At 35.0% G+C, this 22,546-nt stretch overlaps 1 protein-coding gene across 2 annotated transcripts in view; it reads right to left on the bottom strand.

Annotated features, from left to right (window-relative positions):
• ABCD2 (ATP binding cassette subfamily D member 2) overlaps window positions 1–22,546 on the bottom strand; it is an 84,269-nt gene that overhangs the window by 26,820 nt on the left and 34,903 nt on the right. For both annotated transcript variants that reach the window (XM_043447090.1, XM_043447089.1), the window contains exon 7: window positions 4,529–4,674. In XM_043447090.1, coding sequence (XP_043303025.1) covers window positions 4,529–4,674 — 146 coding nt within the window. The remainder of the gene's footprint in view (window positions 1–4,528; window positions 4,675–22,546) is intronic.

Genomic DNA, 22,546 nt, shown 5'->3' on the forward strand with positions numbered 1-22,546 from the left:
AACCTTATGGATATCAGCAGGGGAAAGGGGGGTGGGATGAGTTGGGAGATTGGGGCTGGGATTGACATATGCGCATTACTATGTATAAAATGAGAACCTACCGTGTAGCACAGGTCAATGTTCTGTGGTGATCTGCATGGGAAGGAAATCTAAAAAAGCGGGGGATATATGTATACATATAGATGATTCACTTTGCAGAAACACAATATTGTAAAGCAACTATGTGTGCATGTGTGCTAAGTTGCTTCAGTTGTATCCAACTCTTTCCAATGCTATGGACTGTAGTCCACCAGGCTCCCTCTGTCCAGGGGATTCTCTAGGAAATAATACTGGAGTGAATTGCCATGCCCTCCTCCAGGGGATCTTCCCAATCCAGGGATCAAACCCTTGTCTCTTATGTGTCCTGGATTGGCAGGAAGGTTCTTTACAATCACACCATTTGGGATGTCCAAAGCAACTATACTTCAATAAAAGTTTTTAAAAAATACATACTGATATAAAAATGTACCTAGAATATTTTTTATATGGAAAACCAAATTGAAAAATTGTGTGTTTGTATACAGATCACCCTTAAAGAACATAAATTTGAACAGTGAAATACTTACACATGTTTTTTTTCAATAGTGAATACTGTGGTACTATACAGTTTGTGGTTGGTTTAACCCACAACTGCAGAACAGCAGATATGGAAGAACCATGGATACAAGGGCCTTCTATAAGTTTTATGCAGATTTTCAATTGCTTGCTAAAACTTTTGAGTTCAGTGGAACAAAAGGACATGATTTATTTAAATATGTAAAATTAAAGCTGCCTTTGACCCGAATACTTTTCTCTTTTGCCTTCTCAGTTAGTAAGGAGAAACATTTTTAGACCCAGAACATTTCTCAACTGTGTAGCAATCTGAACCTATTTTTCAAAACCTCATTAATGTTTCACAAATGTTATAAAATTAAGTCACAGAGAAAAATGTTTTGCAACAGTTTTTATTAGAAATAAGAACACACATATAAATTATAATTGTACTCAGTTGTCAGTTGTGTCTGATTCTTTGCGACCCCATGGACTGTAGCCCATCAGGCTCCTCGGTCCGTGGAATTTTCCAGACAAGAGCACTGTAGTGAGTTGCCATTTTCCACTCCAGGGGATCTTCCTAACCCAGGGATCAAACTTGTGTCTTTTGTGTCTCCAGTATTGGCAGGTGGGTTCTTTACCACTAGCGCCACCTGGGAAGCTCTATATATATAATTGCATTTCTATAAATAAACATATACATCTCTGGGAATGGAATTATGAAGCCCTTACTTTCTAAGATGTACATTTTTATAATATTTGAAAAATTACTATTTTTATATTATTTTTGTGGCCTGTCTTAATTTTGTAATAAGAAAAAAAGTCACTTAGAAACAAAATCATTGGGTCTCTTAGGAAGGCAGCCATATCAGATATTTTTCTCAAGTGAGACTATCAGAAAACAGAGCGAACTAAGCAAATCCTGATTTTCAAAGAGGAAAATGACTATAAAAATGCTCACACACATACTCACACACACACACAAATACACACATGCACACACACATACACACTTAGGACATTACCAAATCCCAAGTAGTCCAGGGTTAATTTTCCCATTTGGAAAAAACCCAGGCCCTTTGCTTTCTTTATTATTTCTCAACTGAATATTCATCTTTACTAAAATTTCTAAATAAATTGGTCAAAGGGAAAGGAAATGAGAACTAGAGTTTCATTGTTTCTTGTGCACTGGATTGAAAAGACTTTTCTTATTTCCCAATGATACTCCCCAAAAGGGACCAGTGTTCATTCCTGGGCAAACTTCCAGGAATTTTCTATCTATTTAAAAACATAATTTTACATTAGGGGAAAAAAAACTCTAAATGCCATGTGATGCAAAGTTCTTGCTTCTAAGTGAAAACTGTTGAAATAAAATTTCCTCTATGACTTTTATAGCATTTATGAAACATAAGTGAGGATTTGAAAAAATAGGGTTAGATTGCTACACAGTGGAGAAATATTCTGGGCTTAATAGCTCCCCCCTTGAAATAAGAACGTATAAGACAGAAGATTTTGGGTCAAAGAATCCTTAATTTTTATGTATTTAAATAAATTATGTTCATTGTTTCACTAAACCCAAAAGATTTAACAGGCAATCTTTCTTGATCAGAAGATACAAATCAAAACTCTGAGTCATGATACTTCTGATGCTGAAACAGTGAGACTAAGTCAGCTAAGAAGTGAAGTTTTCTTGCTTCCTGAAGATGTACAAACTGCTTTAGCTCACATCTATTTGTTAACAATTCTACACCTTTCTATTTTGTAATTCCTTTGATGGAATTTTAAGACATAGTTTTAAAATCTATCTTATACTAAAGTAAAGAATTTCTCTAAACAAATTTCTTTAAGTGCTGGAACTAGTGTTGCTTCAAATTATTAATTAGTCTTAATACAACTTCAGCAGGCTTCTTCCAGAGTAAGTGATATCCTTGCAAATTTGCTTGCTTTCTTTGCTTAAAAATGTTTCATGTTTTAAGGATTAGGCAAGGAAAGTGGATTTCCTTAGCATTTTTTTTATGTATAAGGATATAACAAGCCTTATTAGTATCTAAGATGTTGAGATAGCATAGCACAGTGGCATATCTTATATAGAATACTGACATTCAGGTCTCATCTGTGTTGGAATCCCTGTTCCACCACTTGCTGAGGGCCCCAGGGGAAACTGCTAAACTTCTGAATTTCATCTGTAAAAGGGGGGTTAGTAAAATCCACATCATTGGGCTGCTACAAATATTAAATAAGATGACAGTATAAACTGAGTAACGTTATATTCTGTAGAGTAAGCACTCAATAAACTATAACAATTACTATCATATATTTTTAAGGTTGAAAAATTCTTAAAACTAGTTCTAGAATTTCTTGATAATTTCTAAAAGAATAGAATATGTCAAAAATCATTACAAATTTCTATTCAGATTTTTAGATTTCAAACTTATCCAAATAACTTACCCCAAATTAATAGGTAGTTGCTATTTTGCCACACTGTTTTAAAACTGGGAAGAAGTTGACCATATGACACAAAAAGACAACCTTTCATATTTATAGCACTTATGAATTATAAGACTATATATTTATTATACAAGATACTTATAAATATGTACTATATTATAAAATTATATAGATATCATATATAAATATAATAATATAATATTTCCTCTTTTGCCTACCTTGTTTTCTTATTTTAAGTATCAAGTGAAATAATAGATGTGAACTATGTAAAATATGAAGCACCACCACACAAAGACAAAGTATCTTTGTATCAGTAATACATCTAGCTCTATTACCTTTAGCAACCAATTATTGGAAAAGGAAATGGAAACACACTCCAGTGTTCTTGCCTGGAAAATCCCATGGGTGGAGGAGCCTGGTATGCTACAGTCCATGGGGTCTCGAAGAGTCAGACACGACTGAGGAACTTCACTTTCACTTTTCACTTTCATGCACTGGAGAAGGAAATGGAAACCCACTCCAGTGTTCTTGCCTGGAGAATCCCAGGGACGGGGGAGCCTGGTGGGCTGCCGTCTATGGGGTCGCACAGAGTCGGACACGACTGAGGCGACTTAGCAGCAGCAGCAGCACTGTGCATTTATTATGTATCACTGTTCTAAATACTTTAAATAAAGTCTTATTAAATCTTCACAGCATCTTTATAAGGTATTTATCTCCATTTTACAGGTGAAGATACAAAGGTACAGAGAACAGAGTTATTAAAGATTTGATTCCAGAATTCTGATTTCAAAGCCTATATTCTTAATTACTGTACTACCCTGCTTCTTTTGATCATGTAAGTGGGCTAAAAAATAAAACATAAAACACATGCAAAATTAAACCTAGAATTCTAGCTTGCTATTTCAGTAGTTTTTCTAGGCTATCAAATTATATGTTATCAAGTTATTTGAAAATAATTCTGCGTTCTGAAAATAATTCTTTCTTGAGCTGATATGTATAACTATTATTCTCACTTCTCCAAAGTATGTTTTATGCTGAAAAACTACCAAACAGAAGTTTCTATGTTTTATCTAATTCTCTATATGTTGCTGTAGAGAAAAAAAATGTATTGGTAAGATAGTTGGTCTGAAAATAAAAAAGTCCTGTGATACCTACTTCTCAAATTATTATATTTAATGTAAGCTGAGGGATTAACAGGAGAATATTTCTGTCATGAACCTTACATACATTTAGATAGACTATGGTTTCAGGAACAAATGTTCATTCAAATTTGAAAAAAAAATCTTCAAACGTTAGCTGCGGACTTAGGAAAAAGCTTATTTTGCTGCATGAAATATAGCATAGACAGAAAAGAGCAAGTTAACAATGGAAAAGCAACAAAAGCTATAAACTCCATCTTTGCCTGTGTGCTTATGTTCCAACAACAGCATATATCAAAATTAAACCCAACTTAATTTTTTCAAAGTTATGTTAAATACATGAAAAAAAAGCCATAAATTATAGATTTTACCTCCTTCTCGTTGAACGATATGATAGAGATGAACACTGTGTAGAATACAATCTAGATCATGATCTGTATAGCCTTTATCATGCATGTCATCCACTGAATCTGGATAAATTACTTGATCTCGAAGACTTCCAAGAGACATGTATGGCCTGTAAAACACAAGAATCCGAGACAACATCAGTTTAGTTTACTTATTGTGACATCCTAGTAGCCTGAAAACTCTAGAGGAGACTTTAAATACTCTATTTCTAGGGTTATATTTATTACCTGGTGATAAGGATTTCTCCCTCAGATGTGGCAGGATAATATGCTGTTATATTCATGTAAAAAACATATTGAGGCATGCCACAAGAAAAGTTTCTGTAAGAAATACTTGGATATTTTCAGCACAGAAATACATACTTGTTCTGTTGGGGTTTTGTTTTTTTTTTTTTAAGTTTTATACTCTGAATTTAATTCTTCAAAATACTTTGAAAAGGCAAGTCCTTTCCAAGAGGACAAGGATTCTGTTTAGGTGATCTGATTCAATCAGTGAAAAACTTGGGTAACAGTTGCCCAGAACATTTTGATTATTCCATCCAAAAAAGATTTATGTCTATATCATATAAAGACATAGCTGTAGGATAATACTATAAGATATATTATTATTATATATTATTGTTATTTGCCACTTTATTTACTTTTTAATTGAAGGATAATTGCTTTACAGAGTTTTGTTATTTTCTGTCAAACATCAACAAGAATCAGCCATAGGCACACGCATATCTCCTCCTCCCTAACCTCCCTCCCATCTCCCTCCCCATCCTGCCCTTCTAGACTTTCACAGAGCCCCAGTTTGAGCTCCCTGGGTCATAGAGCAAATCCCCATTGGCTATCTATCTTACATTTGGTATTGTAAGTTTCCATGTGTTCTGTTATATTTTATAAATGTTGCTCCTGTATTTCGTCTAAAACTATTTGGGTTAAAATTTATAAAATTTGAGGCTTTGACAATATGAACAAACAAAACTTTTTAAAGATATCATTCAAAATAAGGGAAATGCAAACCATCAATATACTTAGTTTCTCACTTATCAAATTGGTAGAATTCAAAAACTTGACAATTCACTCAATTGGCAAGTCTATGGAGAGACAGATTGTAAGACTTTCTTACAACTATGAAAATGAAAAATGGTACAACCCTTTGGAGAGGATTTGGCAAACCAATATATCATCTGGTGTTTGATCCACTTCTAGGACTTTATTCTAAAAATATACTTTCAAAAGTGTACCACCACCAACAAAAAAAGTATGTAAAGTTATCCATTACAGCATTATTTGAAATTGCAAAATATTGAGAAAACCTAAATGCACATACAAAGGAGACTGATTAAATAACAATAGTACCTGTACCATGCAGCTATAAAACCGGGTGTGGAAGATCTCTATGAATGGATATAGAATGATTTCTATAATATATCAAGTTGAAAAGCAAAGTACAAAGTAGATGTATAGCAGAATTTCTCAACAGTGGTATTATGGATATGTTAAACCAGATAATTCTTTGTTACTGACGTACATCTTGCATATTACAGGATGTTTAACAGCACATTTGGTCTCTGCCCACTAGATGACTAGATGTTAGTGGCATCCACTGTGGCAGAGATTTAAAAAAAAAAAAAATTTTCAAATATTATCCTCCAGGGGACAAAACCATCTCCATTTGCGAGACCCACCAATGTGCAATATACTACTTTCATGTAAAATGAAAGCAACATAAATTTATCTGCTGATATTTACAAAAGGAAATACAGTAAACCAGAAACTAATGAAATCAGTTATCTATAGGGGAAGGGAGGAACAAAGCAGAATAGATAGGGAAGGGAGAGACCTCTCTAAATATCCTATGTATTTTTACTCTTAGACTCATGTTAAATGTTATTATTTTAATTAACTAATATAGATGAAGGAAGAAACCCTAAAATTGAATACAAACTCTAAGTATATCAAATGAATAACATAACCACATTGAATGATGATTCAATGTGGTCTCAGAGAGACTGATCCAAGTAACTTTCAAATTTGGCTACATAATTTCAGTTGAAAACCAAAAAAACCACAAAGCAACTTTGAAACTAACTGTTCCTATTTCTTATTGCTGCAGGTGTAACAATTCTGAAACTATGTTGCAGGAAAGATCAAGTAAGTAAATTTTAATAATATCACAAGGTAGGGTTCTCACTGTGGAAGAAGGAAGATATAAATATGAAATGTGGGAACAAAATTTTTTTAAAAACTGTAGTGTTTAATTTGATTTAGAGTATCACTATGAATTCATATTTTTTTAAACAAAAATATCATGAAGAAACTATCTGACTAACTCAAACTGTGGGACTTTATGAATAACCAACAATAGTTCTGCACTCATTCACAAATATCAATGTCATAAAAAAAATGCTGAGGAATTCATTCGGGTTTAAAGAAACTAGAGCAACATGGCAACTAAAATGCAATGTATGATACTGGACTGAGAAAAATAAGTTATTATAAAGAATAATACTGTATCGATTGGCAACATTTCAGCGTAGAAAGTTGTTGGAGGTTATCAAGAGGACTTCACTGTCAGTTGTCCAATGAGTTGGACTCAGGCAACCTGATGCTCCTGACCCTCTCCCTGGCCTATGTTCAACCCACAGTTCCCACAGCCACCAAGAATTTTAAAAGGAGACCGCCTGAGAGAGCAATGTGGTGTTGAGACCATCTGGATGGTATACACGACTGAATTCCATTAAAGTCTCTGTATAAATTTTTAAGATTCTGATAGATGGAATTAGAGATCTACTCATCTTGAGGCTGCCCGTCACAAGCCTCAAATGTAACCTCCCTTGCTTATTAAACCTCCACCCAGCAGTCTAGAGTGGTCTGCCTTTCCCTGGCCTCTTCTTGCCCTCTGTGTATCAGGGACAGTACGAAAACCAATAAAAGTATGTCCAGGTAATATTATATCAGCTTTTAAAAATATATAAATTTTTATAGGAAATATTACAGTACTTCATTGTCTGTAGTTAAATAACTATAAATTATACATGGATTTTTGAATGCTTGGGGGTCAGCTCCTCTAACTTCTATATTGCTCAAGGGTCAACTGCATATACTAAAGAAGTTATGTGTAAAGATTTATTTACAGGAACTTACTTAAGATAATAATAAAGTGTGTATGTGTGTATGTGTACAAAGAAAGAGGGAAAGAATGCAAGATTTTAGTGTACAAAGAGAGCGAATTAAAGGTTTGAAATGCAAAATGTGTTTTGTAGATCAATTATCTACCTATATTCCTATACTATTAAAATGACTTAGTTGAAGGATAGATACCATGAGGTTATAACAGATTTAACTAATATTTGAAAATAAAAATAATTTATATTTCAATTATACATGTATGCATTCATATAATAAGATTCTCAATGGAGTCTTTGCAATACAAGGAATCTCTAATCATATTTTTTAAATTGAGATATAATTCACATTATAAAATTTGTACTGTTAAAGTGTAAAATTCAATGATTTTTAGTATATTTACAAGCTAATGTAAATTTTACCACTATCTAATTCTAGAACATTTCCTTTATCCCAAAAAGAAACTCAGCAGATACTCCTGGTTCTTCCTTCTTCCCTGGCAATCTCTAATCTACTTTATGTCTCTGTGGATTTGTTTATTCTGGAGATTTCATATGTATGAAATCACACAATACGTAGTCTTCTCTCTCTCCACATAAAGTCTTCAGGTTATTCCATGTTGCAACAGATAGCAGTATTTCATTCTTTTCTATGTCTGAATTAAATTCCACTGTATAGATACACTACATTTTGTTAATCTGGATATTTCAGTTGTTTTCACTCTTTGGCTATTATGAACAGTGGGCATACACCTTGGAGTGGTGCATATGCTAACTCTGTTTAATTTTTTTGAGGAACTGATCAATTGTTTTTCCCAAGTGGCTGCATCATTTCTAGTCACTTTTCTTCTACCTTGGCTTACCCACTCCAGTATTCTGGTCTGGAGAATTCCATGGACAGAGGAGACTGACAGGCTACAGTCCATGGGGTCGCAAAGATTTAGACACAACTGAGTGACTAACATTTTCACTTTTTGTATTCCCTGCATCTTCTCTTTCTGATCTCTGCTTTATCTTCCCTCTCCAGTTTAACCATATTTAAAAAAAAAAAAACAAAACAGAATTAGGACACAATGTTACTTATTTCCATCATTTTAAGCATTTATATAATGTGATATTTTCTCATAATAACAATAGTAGCATAAAATATACAGTGGCCCTCAGGGTCAGGGAATAATTTTTTAGTTGGTACCCTGAGACTAAGAAGAAATACAAGGAAATATTAAGAGTCAGTACTTTTGCTAACTTACAAAGCAATGTCTGTTCCAATTTAATGTAAATCAGAGGCACAGATATCCTCAGTATAAAACCCAAATAAATTCAATCCACAGAACAGCCATGACAATACATAACTGAGACTACAATGATTAAAATACATCTGAACATTCCTTTCAAAGGTTTTTCTACAGGATTCCACTATAAGATCTGATTAACCAGCAATAGTTGATGAAATGCCATTTTATATCTACATTTCAGGGAAGACAGTATAGAGACATGGATGTGATAATGGGTTTTGGAGAAAGAGTTCTGGACTAGAATCCTGATCTGGCCATTTACTAGCAACGTGACCCAAATCCTGAGCTACAGTTACCTCATTTGTAAAGTAACTTACTTATTGAATTTGTTATGAGGATAAAATGACAGAGTGGGTTTTTATAAAGCAATATAGCCAGAGGACAGACAGTGAAGAATCTGCCTGCAATGCAGAAGACCCGGATTTGATCCTTAGGTCGGGAAGACCCCCTGGAGAAAGGAATGGCTACCTACTCCAGTATTTTTGTCTGGAGAATTCCATGGACAGAGGAGCCTAGCAGGCTATAGTATATTGGTGCAATGCTACAAAGAGTTGGACAGGATTGGGTGATTAACGCTTTCACATGGAGCAACTTAGTACAGTATGACAGACAGATAGTAGGCATTCAATAAACCATTATGGAGACAAAAAAAAGTTCATTAAGAAGGCTATATTTTAAAAAAGAACTTAAGTTTGTTTTCTGTGTCTGAGTCTGTTTCTGTTTTGTAACAGAAAAGTTCAATTGAAAGTTGAAAGTTCACTTGAAAACAAAGTGATGGTTACCAATGGAAGAGGAGGGGGAGGGGTGCATTAGGAGCTTGAAATTAGAACATAAAATCTATTGCATATAAAATCGATAAACAGTCAGTTTATATACTATTTAGCTATTAAACAAACAGGATAGCACAGGGATAAATATCTTGTCACAACCTTTCCTGGAAAAGAATACACCACACACCTATGGTCAATTTATCTTCAACAAAGGAGGCAAGAACAGTGAAAAAAGACAATCTTCTTAGCAAGTAGTGTTGGGAAAATTGGACAGCCACAGGTAAATCAATGAAGATAGGACACACAGACTATTATACACACTATAGTGACATTCTTACAACACACACACACAAAAAAAACCGTCAAAATGGCTTAAAGGCTTAAACATAAGACACGACACCAGAAAACTCCTAAAAGATAACATAGGTAAAATACCCTCTGACATAAATTGTACTAATGTTTTCTTAGGTCAATTTCCCAAGGCAATAGAAATAAACACAAAAATAAACAAATCGTACTTAATCAAACTTATAAGCTTTTGCACAGCAAAGGAAACTATAAACAAAACAGAAATCAAACCACAGAATGGGAGAAAATATTTCCAAATGATGCAACTGACAAGGGCTTAATCTCCAAAATATACAAACTGCTCATTCAACTCAAAAACAAAATAAAACAGTTCAGTCGCTCAGTCATGTTCAACACTTGGAGACCCCATGGACTGCAGCACGCCAGGCCTCCCTGTCCATCACCAACACCCGGAGCTTACTCAAACTCATGTCCATAGAGTCAGTGTTGCCATTCAACCATCTCATCCTCTGTCGTCCCCTTCTCTTCCTGCCTTCAAACTTTCCCAGCATCAGGGTCTTTTCCAATGAGTCAGTGCTTCACATCAGGTGGCCAAAGTATTGGAGTTTCAGCTTCAGCATCAGTCCTTTCAACGAATATTCAGGACTGATTCTTTTTAGGATTGACTGGTTTGATCTCCTTGCAGTCCAAGGGACTCTCAAGAGTCTTCTCCAACATGACAGTTCAAAGCATCAATTCTTCAGCACACAGCTTTCTTTATAGTCCAACACTCACATCCATACATGACTACAGGAAAAGCCATAGCTTTGACTAGACAGGCCTTTGTTGGCAAAGTAATGCTGCTTTTTAATATTCTGTCTAGTTTGGTCATAGCTTTTCTTCCAAGGAGCAAGCATCTTTTAATATCATGGCTGCAGTCACCATCTTTAGTGACTTTGGAGCCCCCAAAAATAAAGTTTCTCACTGCTTCCATTGTTTCCCCATGTACTTGCTGGGAAGTGATGGGACCAGATGCCATGATCTTAGTTTTCTGAATGCTGAGTTGTAAGCCAATTTTTTCAATCTCTTCTTTCACTTTCATCAAGAGGCTCTTTAGTTCTTCACTTTCTGCCATTAGGGTGGTGTCATCTGTGTATCTGGGGTTATTGATATTTCCCTCAGCAATTTTCATTCCAGCTTGTGCTTCAACCAGCCTGGAATTTCACATGATGTACTCTGCATATAAGTTAAATAAGCAAGGTGACAATATACAGCCTTGATGTACTCATTTCTCAGTTTGCAGTCCATCTGTTTTTGCATATCTGATTCTAACTGTTGCTTCTTGACCAGCATACAGATTTCTCAGGAGGCAGGTAAGGTGGTCTGATATTCCCATCTCTTTCAGAATTTTCCACAGTTTCTTGTGAGCCACACAGTCAAAGTCTTTGGTGCAGTCAATAAAGCAGATTTTTTTTGGAACTCTCTTGCTTTTTTGATGATCCAACTGATGTCAGCAATTTGGTCTCTGGTTCCTCTGCCTTTTCTAAAACCAGCTTGAACATCTGGAAGTTCATGGTTCAGGTACTGTTGAAGCCTGGCTTGGAGAATTTTGAGCATTACTTTGCTAACATGTGAAATGAGTACAATTGTGTGGTAGTTTGAACATTCTTTGGCATGCCTTTCTTTGGGATTGGATTAAAACTGACATTTTCCAATCCTGTGGCCACTGCTGAGTTTTCCAAATTTGCTGGCGTATTGAGTGCAGCACTTTCACAGCATCATCTTTTAAGGTTTGAAAGAGCTCCCCTGGAATTCCATCACCTACACTAGCTTTGTTCGTAGTGATACTTCCTCAGTCCCACTTGACTTCACATTCCAGGATGTCTGGCTCTAGGTGAGTGATCACACCATCGTGGTTGTCTGGGTCATGAAGGTCTTTTTTGTACAGTTCTGTGTATTCTTGTCACCTCTTCTGCTTCTGTTAGGTCCATACCATTTCTGTCCTTTGTTATACCCACCTTTGCATGAAATGTTCCCTTGGTGTCTCTGATTTTCTTGAAGAGATCTCTAGTTTCTCCCCTTCTATTATTTTCTCTATTTCTTTGCACTGATCTATGTGGAAGACTCTTATCTCTCCTTGCTATTCTTTGGAATTCTGAATTCAAATGGGTGTATCTTTCCTATTCTCCTTTGCCTTTAGCTTCTCTTTTCATAGCTATTTGTAAGGCCTCCTCTGACAACCATTTTGCTATTTTGCATTTCTTTTTCTTGGGGATGGTCTTGATCACTGCCCTTTGTACAATGTCATGAACCTCCACCCATAGTTCTTCAGGCATTCTATCATATCTAATCACTTGAATCTGTTTGTCACTTTCACTTTATAATCATAAGGGATTTGATTTAGGTCATACATGAATGGCCTAGTGCTCATTCAACTCAAAAACAAAACAAAACAAAATCCATCCAAAAATGGCCAGAGGACCTAAATAGACATTTCTCCAATGAAGATATATAGATGGCCAATAGGCACATGAAAAGATGCTCAAAATCAGTAATTATTAGAGGGACACAATCAAAATTATGATGAAGTACCACCTTATACCAGTCATTAAGAAGTCTATAAATAACAAATGCTGGAAAGGATATGGAGAAAAGGGAACTCTCTTAAACTGATTGTAGGAATGTAAATTGGTATGGTCACTGTGGAAAACAGTATGGAGGTTCCTCAGAAAACTAAAAATAGAATTACCATATGATCCAGCAATCCCATGCCTGGGTATATATCTGGACAAAACTACAATTACAAAAGAAACATATACCCTATGTTCATAGCAGCACTATTTACAATAGCCAAGACATGGAGACAACATAAATGTCCATCTACCAATGAATGGATAATGAAGATATGGTGCATATATATCAATACAATGGAGTACTACTCAACCATAAAAAAGAATGAAATAATGCCTATTGCAGCAACGTAGATACAACTAGAGATTATCACACTAAGTGAAGTAAAGCAGAAATAGACAAACACCATATGATGTTATTTATATGTGGAATCTAAAATGTGACACAAACGAACCCCTTTATGATACAGAAACAGATTCAGGGATATGGAGAAGAGACTTATGGTTGCCAAGGGAGGAGTTCTGGGGAGGGATTGAGTGTGAGGCTGGGGCTAGCAGATGTAGCTTTTATATATAGAATGGATAAACAGCCTTTGACTGTATGGATCATAACAAACTATGGAAAATTCTTAAAGATATGGGAATGCAAATCAAATTAGCTGGTCTCCTGAGAAACCTGTATGCAGGCCAAGAACTAACAGTGAGAACTGGACTGTTGGAACAATGAACTGAGTCAATATTGGGAAAGGAGTACATCAAACCTCTATACTGTTACCCTGCTTATTTAACTTACATGCATAGTACATCATTTGAAATGCTGGGCTGTATGACTCACAAGCTGGAATCAAGATTGCCAGGAGAACAACCTCAGATATGCAGATGACACCACTCTAATGGCTGAAAGTGAAGAGGAACTAAAGAGCCTCTTGTTGAGAGTGAAAGAAGAGTGTGAAAAAACTGGCTTAAAACTCAACATTCAAAAAATGAAAATCATGGCATAGAGTCCCATAACTTCATGGCAAATAGATAGGGGAAAAGTGGAAACAGTGACAGATTTTATTTTCTTGGGCTCCAAAATCACTGCAGACGGTGACAGCAGCCACGGAATTAAAAGATGCTTGCTCTTGGAAGAGAAGTCATGACAAGTATAGACAGCATATTAAAAAGCAGAGACATCACTTTGCCAATAAAGTCCATCTAGTCAAAGCTATGGTTTTCCCTGTAGTTATGTATAGATGTGAGAATTGGACCATAAAGAAGGCTGAGCACCGAAGAATTGATACTTTTGAATTGTGGTGCTGGAGAAGACTCTTAAGATTCCCTTGGTCTGTAAGGAGGTCAGACCATCAATCCTAAAGGAAGTCAACCCTGAACATCCATTGGAAGGACTGACATTGAAGCTGAAGCTCCAGTACTGTGGCCACCTGGTATAAGAACCAACTCATTGGAAAAGACCCTGATGCTGGGAAAGATTGAGAGCAAGAGGAGAACTGGACAACAGAGGATGAGATGGTTGGATTGCATCACTGATTCAATGGACATGAATTTGAGCAAACTCCAAGAGATAGCAAAGGACAGGGAAGCCTGGAGTGATTCAGTTCATTGGGTCACAAAGAGTCAGACATGATTTAGCGACTGAACAAACAAGACTGTGTAGCACAGGGAGCTATATTCAATATTCTGTGATAAACCATATGGAAAAGAATATTAAAAAGAAAAAGTACATATACATATCTGAAATACTTTTGTTCAGTAGTATTAACAAAACATTGTAAATTAACTATACGTAAATTTATAAAAGAATATGAAAATATACATACATAACTGAATCACTTTATATAAATGTAACTGAATCAAATATATATATATATGTGTCAAATATACATAAATGTAAGTGAATCAGAAACTAACATAACACTGTAAATCAACTATACTTCAATTTAAAAAAGAAGAAGAAAACAGATACAAAAGAATTTCTATATAGTCAGTTAAAAGTTATGTGGTTTTGTTCCAAAGGTAGTTTCTTAAAATTTTCAACATCATTAAAAAATAATAAATATCTAATTCTCTAGATTCTTAGAGAGTATATCCTGTTAAACATATAAGAAAGTATCTCAAGTTTACCCATAAATCTTTCTTTTAGTAACTGGAGAACCACTTAGCTCATTGTATTAATAGATGGGACCTCAAAGGTTGCGTATGGAGAAGGAAACCCACTCCCATATTCTTGCCTGGGAAATCCCATGGACAAAGGAGCCTGGTTGGCAATGCTCTATGAGGTTGCAAAACAGTCAGACATAATTGAGAGACTAAAGACACAAAGGTTGCATAAGGCTGTCAAATGTTTTCTTCGTAGGAGAAATTTGGAGAAGCAAAATTTTGAAACTTCTTTAAAAGGCTAATTTAATATTATTTATGATTTCTGAAATCTGTCAGTTCTCTCTGATGAACAGATATGGAAATTTATCTCATAAGAACTTCTAATTATAATTAAGTTCTATTTTTGCTGTTTAATTTCTTATTGCATTTATAAGCCTGACAATATGATGAACATGCATTCTCAAAATTTTAGAAAAATAAAAACAAAACAAAAGAGAAAACATTTTTCTACTAAATTTAAAAAATTCAATCAGGGTGAAATTTAAATAAAATAATTTGTTATTTGATTTATTTTTATCAAAATGATTTAACAAAAATATCAAAATTGTTATTTTGCAAATTTATATGAAGGAAATGTTGATGAAATTATACAAAATATTTCATAAAAGTATATATTCATTAAGGACCCAACAAATATTAAAGTTCTATTTTCTCTCAATTGTTGTTTTATACTCATATGAAATGATAAAAATAACATATTCTATATGTTTTTTATTGAGGTACTCAGCACCTAAGAACTAATAAATTATACAAATATAATTATTTAAAAATACTGTTATAAAGTTAAAGTTACAACTGAATTCTCTGGAAAGGCATATCAAGGACATTTGGGATGATGTTGAATGTATATCCAACTATCTGTATGATTAGTTTGTGTATGATCCTTTTTCGTTTTCAAAGGCTTGGAATTTAACATTTTAATCTAGCTCAAGTTTCTCTAGTTCTATGACAATTATACATAATTAATAAGCACTTAAAGTACTCTTTACTAAACTTTCTTTTCTAGATATATAGACGTATTCGGACTAACTTCTAAATATTTCAGGTAGGTCAATTACCAGGTCAGAAAGTTATTAGCTTGCATGCTCTGGCCCAACAGAAAGTATATCATGCAATATACCTTGTACAGACAACAAAAGAAATAGATATAATTAGTAGATATCAAAAAGGAAACACTATCTAGTTTCAATTTACTTTCCCTAACTAAAATCCAGAATTAACTCTATTTCTCGTGGGAAGGATTTTGGAATAAATCTATAGGCATCTTGTTCTGTGCTGCGCTAAGTTGCTACAGCCGTGTTCCACTTTGTGCGACCCCATTATAGCCTGCTAGGCTGCTCTGTCCATGGGATTCTCCAGGCAAGAACACTGGAGCGGGTTGCCATGTCCTCTTCCAGGGGCTCTTCCCAACCCAGGAAGTGAACCAGCGTCTCTTACATCTCCTGCATTGGCAGGCAGGTTCTTTACCACTAGCGCCACCTAGGAGTACTACTTCCAATATAATTTAAATTCATATCATGAATTAAACAATTATTGAAATTTCCCTTGTTATCTGAAATTACTTGGAATGCATCTATATTTTAAAATGTTAATTACAATAGTAAATTAAAAGTAGAATTATTAGAGATCAAATCCAACATCCAGGGATTATGGCTTTTTATAGTTATATTACAAATGTTTCAGTGCACTTTTAAAATCTGTATTATATTCTCTACTTTCCTATATTAAACATTTGACAATATATGACTTTTGGGAAAATGTATTGACATTTATTCACACGCTAGCAAAGTAATGCTCAAAATTCTCCAAGCCAGACTTCAACAGTACATGAACCATGAACTTCCAGATGTTCAAGTTGGATTTAGAAATGATAGAGGAATCAGAGATCAAATTGCCAACATTAGCTGGATCATAGAAAAAGCAAGAGAATTCCAGAAAAGCATCTACTTCTGCTTTATTGACTATGCCAAAGCCTCTGACTGTATGGATCACAACAAATTGTGGGAAATTCTTCAAGAGGTGGGAAAATAAGACTACCTTACCTGCTTCCTGAGAAATCTGTATGCAAGTCAAGAAGCAACAGTTAGAACCAGACATGGAACAACAGACTGATTCCAAATTGGGAAAGGAGTACATCAAGGCTGTATATTGTCACCCTGCTTATTTAACCTATATGCAGAGTATATCATGCAAAATGCTGGGCTGGATAAAGCACAAGCTGGAATCAAGATTGCCAGGAGAAATACCAATAACTTCATATATGCAGATGACACCACCCTTACGGCATAAAGCAAAGAGGAACTAAAGAGCCTCTTGATGAAAGTGAAAGAGGAGAGTGAAAAATCAACTTAAAATTCAACATTCAAAAAACTAAGATCATGGCATCTGATTCCATCACTTCATGGCAAATAGATAGGGAAACAATGGAAACAGTAAGACTTTATTTTCTTGGGCTCCAAAATCACTGCAGATGGTGACTGCAGCCATGAAATTAAATGATACTTGCTCCTTGAAAGAAAAGCTATGACCAACCTAGACAGCATATTAAAAGGCAGAGACATTACTTTGCCGACAAAGATCCATCTAGTCAAAGCTATGGCTTTTCCAGTGGTCATGTATGGATGTGAGAGTTGGACCATGAGGAAGGCTGAGGGCTGAAGAAGTGATGCTTTTGAACTGTGCTGTTGGAGAAGACTCTTGAGAGCCTTGGACTGAAGAAAGCAGTCCTGAATAGTCATTGGAAGGACTGATTCTGAAGCTGAAGTTGTTTGGACACTGACTCTTTGGAAAAGACCCTGATGCTGGGAAAGATTGAAGGCAGGAAGAGAAGGGGATGAAAGAGGATGAGATGGTTGGTAGGCATCACTGACTCAATGGACATGAGTTTGAGCAAGCTCTGGGAGTTGGTGATGGACAGGGAAGCTTGGCATGCTGCAGTCATGGGGTCACAAAGAGTCGGACATGACTGAGTGACTGAACTGAACTGACTGACATTTATTAAGGTTTATACTCATTATATTTTTATACCATTCCCTATTTTACTCTTTAAAGAAGACAAAGTAGAATAAAAAAGAAAGATTGAGAAATGTTAGCTCTGAACTTGAAATCTCTGGAATGATCACCCAAAATGTTAAATATTTCAGGTGTGTTAGTTGCTCAGTCATGTCCTACTCTTTGCGACCCAATGGAATGTAGCCCTCCAGGCTGCTCTGTCCATGGAATTCTCCAGGTAAGATTACTGGAGTGGGTTATCATTCCCTTTGCCAAGGAAACTTCCTGACCCAGGGATCGAACCCGGGTCTCCTGCATTGGAGATAGATTCTTTACCATCTCAGCCACCAGGGATAGCCATCTAGAGTTTAATTGTGAACAATACTGATAAAATTTTATAGCAATACTCATGTATTTAAAGTATGATAAGTTTAAGAATAAGGTACAGCTAAGTACTTCTGTGTTGCCATAGTAATAAGTTAGCAATCTGAAAGCCATAAAATCTAGCTATTAATAATTCATATAAATGTACATTTTGGGACCAATCATATTGTCAGACTTTTTCTTGAACAGCAATAACCAGGTTTGAGTCCTCAATGCATGTCATTCACAATATTCTTAAAATAAATATGCAGCAAAAAAGAAGAAATATTCAACTGAAAAGATATACTTAACTGAAATTACATTTCTAAGAAAAGATACTTCTAGGTACTACGAGAGACATGTGCACACCCTCTAAAGAGGAGGGACAGTGTTTATTTCCAAGCAGTAATAAGAATACTGTTAATGTAATAATCAAAGTACTCCCAAACTAAGAAGAATGCAAACTTCTTAAAAGTCAACTTTGCTTTATTTATCATTATATTAGATTACTGGTATTATTTAAGCATTTTGTCCATTCTGCTGAGTTTCCTAAAACATAACACAGTCTGCTCTGATGCATAAGATAATCTCCTCTTTTGACAACATAAAGGGTAAATAATAATTTTTATATCATAATGCATCATGAAAATTAAGATTTGCTTATTTTATACTTTTGCAAGAAGTCTGATTTAAAACTAATGGCATATTTTTGAGAGATTAATTTATATTTTATAAAGAAATGGATTTTAGAAGAATAGGAAAGATTAGAGAACATATTCTATCTTGAAAGTGATATGAACACAGTTCAAATGAATTTCACTTTTATACAAGAAATTGACTTGGAGTGCCCTGTATTCCAAGCATTATAAGAACTTCTGCTTCCAAACAGTAGCTTGATATTAGTACAGTTTCAACATACTGAGCAAACAACCTTAACTGGCAATACTCACTTTCAAGGGCAAGCAGGAGAGTAGTAATTTTTTAGAAATATGCCTCCTGCCCCTGACAATAAGCAGGGCAAAGTGACTTTAGAGTCAGACATGCCCAAGTTCAAATGCTGGCTCCAAAATTTATCAGTGGAATGACTGCAACCTCTTCAAATTTTCTCATCTATAAAATAGGGATACTAACAACAACCTTATGGGTTGTCATATACAAAAATTAGAAACATGTAATATGTGTAGAACAGTGACTAATATATAGATTGTGTTAATAGTCATAGCCTAGAGATGATCAGCCTTTACTCAAGATGCCCTAGAATCCACCAATTATCTCAGGAGATCATTAGATGATCAAAAATCAATATTAATTTGTTTTAAAAATACAAAAACTATATCATTAAAGGGATGAATGGAAATGCCATCAAATAAAACATGAATTAAATGTTGGCACTTCTAAAAGATGAGTTTTCATGTCTCAAGCTCTTCTAAAAAAAACAGTTGAAGAATATAGAAAACTTTTTAAAGTGAATGCAAACTATAAAAGAATAATAGTTTGTTATTCCCCATAAATTTGGGACTGTGCTAGAGAACGTTTTTATTTTATTAAGAGAAAATGAATTCATTTTCTCTGAGAAAATATTTAAGATCAAATAGTAGGTTTTTGCTTTTTCAATCAGAGGTAGATGTTTTTAATATGACTATTTTATTAATCCTAAATAAGAGGCAGTGAATACAGCGGATTTGTATCCAAAGATCTGGTGAATTCTGACCCTGGCTTTAAACTGCCGTGCAACTCTAAGTATTAAAGTTTATAATCCCTTTGAACGTTAATCATTTAAAACATTCTATTTAGTATGATTTATGCAGAGCATGATCAATAGGTACTGTTGATACTTAAAAGATAGAAGCAACATTATCTGTATTAAATTCTCTGCACAATCTAATTAATCTAATTAGTCATGCTATTGTTCCTGTGAACAACCAAATTTAGGATTTTAATGTGTATTTCTTTTAACACTATGATTCATAACTACTTTATTAAGCCATATTTACATTTAAAGGATTAAGTAACATGATACTTGAATACACTATATTGTGATTGAAGTAGTTAGTAAACAAATACTGAGTGGATATATAATGTTATTTATAATTTCAGAATATCTCTGACAAAAAGAAATGAGAGTTGTATAGAAACAAGGTACTTCTTTTTCTGTTTTCAGGAAGCACTAAAAGACTAAAATTTAACCTAATGTTAGCACTATGTCATTTATTCAAAAAGAGGAGATGATCTTCTTAGGTGGAAATTAGGGAAATGGCAGACCCAAAGCACTAGAGAATTTTTTAAAGTAATTCAAAGAACTTCAATGGAAAGAACATCTTAGCAATGGTTAAGGACCTAGGGGATAGATGCTATTATTTTCAGTATGTACCAATAACATAATATTAATAGAGATGAGTCTAATAAATATTTGTTTTCTTCAGATTGGTGTATTAGGACAGTGGATAGGACAGCTCTGCTTAGAAAGTATGCAAAAACTAAAGAAACAAACAAACAAAAAAACCCTCATGCCTATTTGAATCTGTGGCATTCCTGATCTACTTAGATATTTGCAAAATATCCAATTTATGACAATTGATAAAATTCTAACTTTGAAGACCCAGGTCAAAATACATACTGTTCTACAATATTTTTTTCTCATTTTGAATATTGCTATAGCATTTCTTGCCTTTCTTGAGGCATTTATTCTGGCTTTGATAGGAGCTAGTTGCATGTCTTACCTTATAACCAAATTAGGCACAAGCACATGTTGAGAGTGACTGTGTCTTTCTTTATTCACTAACCTCTAAAGCATCTTACAGCAGGGCTTTAATAAATGCTGATTTTAAAAAAAAAGAGTATAGCATTGACAAGGAATATAGCACAATAATTTTCCCAGGATATGAAGTACGATATTCCTACTATTCCACCCTCATTTTTTCTTTTTCTCTTTGATTTTAAAAAATGTTTAGTCAAATTTAATACAATCCTTATAATCCTTTCACTTTCTTAACCTGTTACTTTTTAGACTCCAAAGTGAAGTATGGGCAGAAATTTGTACAAATTTGTACAATTTCATGCAAAATTGTGGGAAGTCTGAATCTATTTTAAATCTGTTGGCCTTAGTGTGTATTTCAGCATAAAGTTTACAATAGTGGGAAGATCATGGTTAACATTTCTCTCCCTGGATACTTCTAACAAGAAAGGGTAGTGACAGCAGGAGCTTTGGGAACAGAATTACATGGTGGGTTGTTGCCAAACTGGAGACTGTTGCTGGGGAGAAATATGTGATGTATACAACTGATACCCTAGGAAATAAAAGAAAAAAAGTACAAAGGAACCCAAGGCTTTCCTACCTTTCATTAGTAAAACCTATTATTTTTTGTCTTGCTTCCTGCACTCCCTTCCATCCTCCATCTCTGTCTTCCTACTTTCCTTCTTCCCTCCTTCCCTTCCTCTCCTTCACTCACTGTTTCCCTAACCCCCATCAAATGTTTTAATTTTCCATTCTGGTAAGTGTTAGCATATAATAGTATTTTGTTAGCAAGTGAACTAAACAAATGAAGGTTGGGCTTCAGAGTTTTAATGGCTGAAGACAGAGATATACTAGGGAATTACTAGGTAACTAACAAGCCATAAAACTGTAGATTAGTGAAAGCAAGAGATCTTAAAAGTGAAAGTTAGTTGCACAGTCGTGTCTGACTTTTTGGGATTCCATGGACTGCAGCCTGTCCCACTCTTCTGTCCATGGAATTCTCCAGGCAAGAGTACTGGAGTGGGTTGCCATTTCCTTCTCCAAGGGATCTTCCCAACCCAGGGATCGAACTTACCTACATTGCAGGCAGATTCTTTACCAACTGAACCACTCGGGAAGCCCTGATAATTTCTCTGATAACTCAGCTGGTAAAGAGATGATAAATCAGCCTTTAAGTGGTGAGAAGACAGTGAAAGTGCTTCAAGAATTGACAAAAGAAATTCAGGATCTGTATTCAAATGTAAGAATTTTCCTGAGCGTCAGATGGCTAATACAGTGGGGAACAATGAGTTTCAACTAACAATTTAAAGAGGACAGTCACACTGCTCAGGAAATTCAGTCTCAAACAGCCTGTGCCCTGCTTGGTCGCTCAGTCATGTCCGACTCTGTGACCCCAGGGACTGTAGCCCGCCAGGCTCCTCTGTCCATGGGGATTCTCCAGGCAAGAATACTGGAGTGGATTGCCATGCCCTCCTTCAGGGGATCTTCCCAACCCAGGGATCAAATCCAAGTCTCCTGAATTGCAGGCAGATTTTTTACCATCTGAGCCAGCAGGAAGCCCAATAATACTGGAGTGGGTATACTATCCCTTCTTCAGGGGAATTTCCGACCCAGGAGTTGAACTAGGGTCTCCTG

This window comes from Cervus canadensis, chromosome 25 (genome assembly GCF_019320065.1).
Source record: "Cervus canadensis isolate Bull #8, Minnesota chromosome 25, ASM1932006v1, whole genome shotgun sequence".
NCBI lineage: Eukaryota > Metazoa > Chordata > Mammalia > Artiodactyla > Cervidae > Cervus > Cervus canadensis.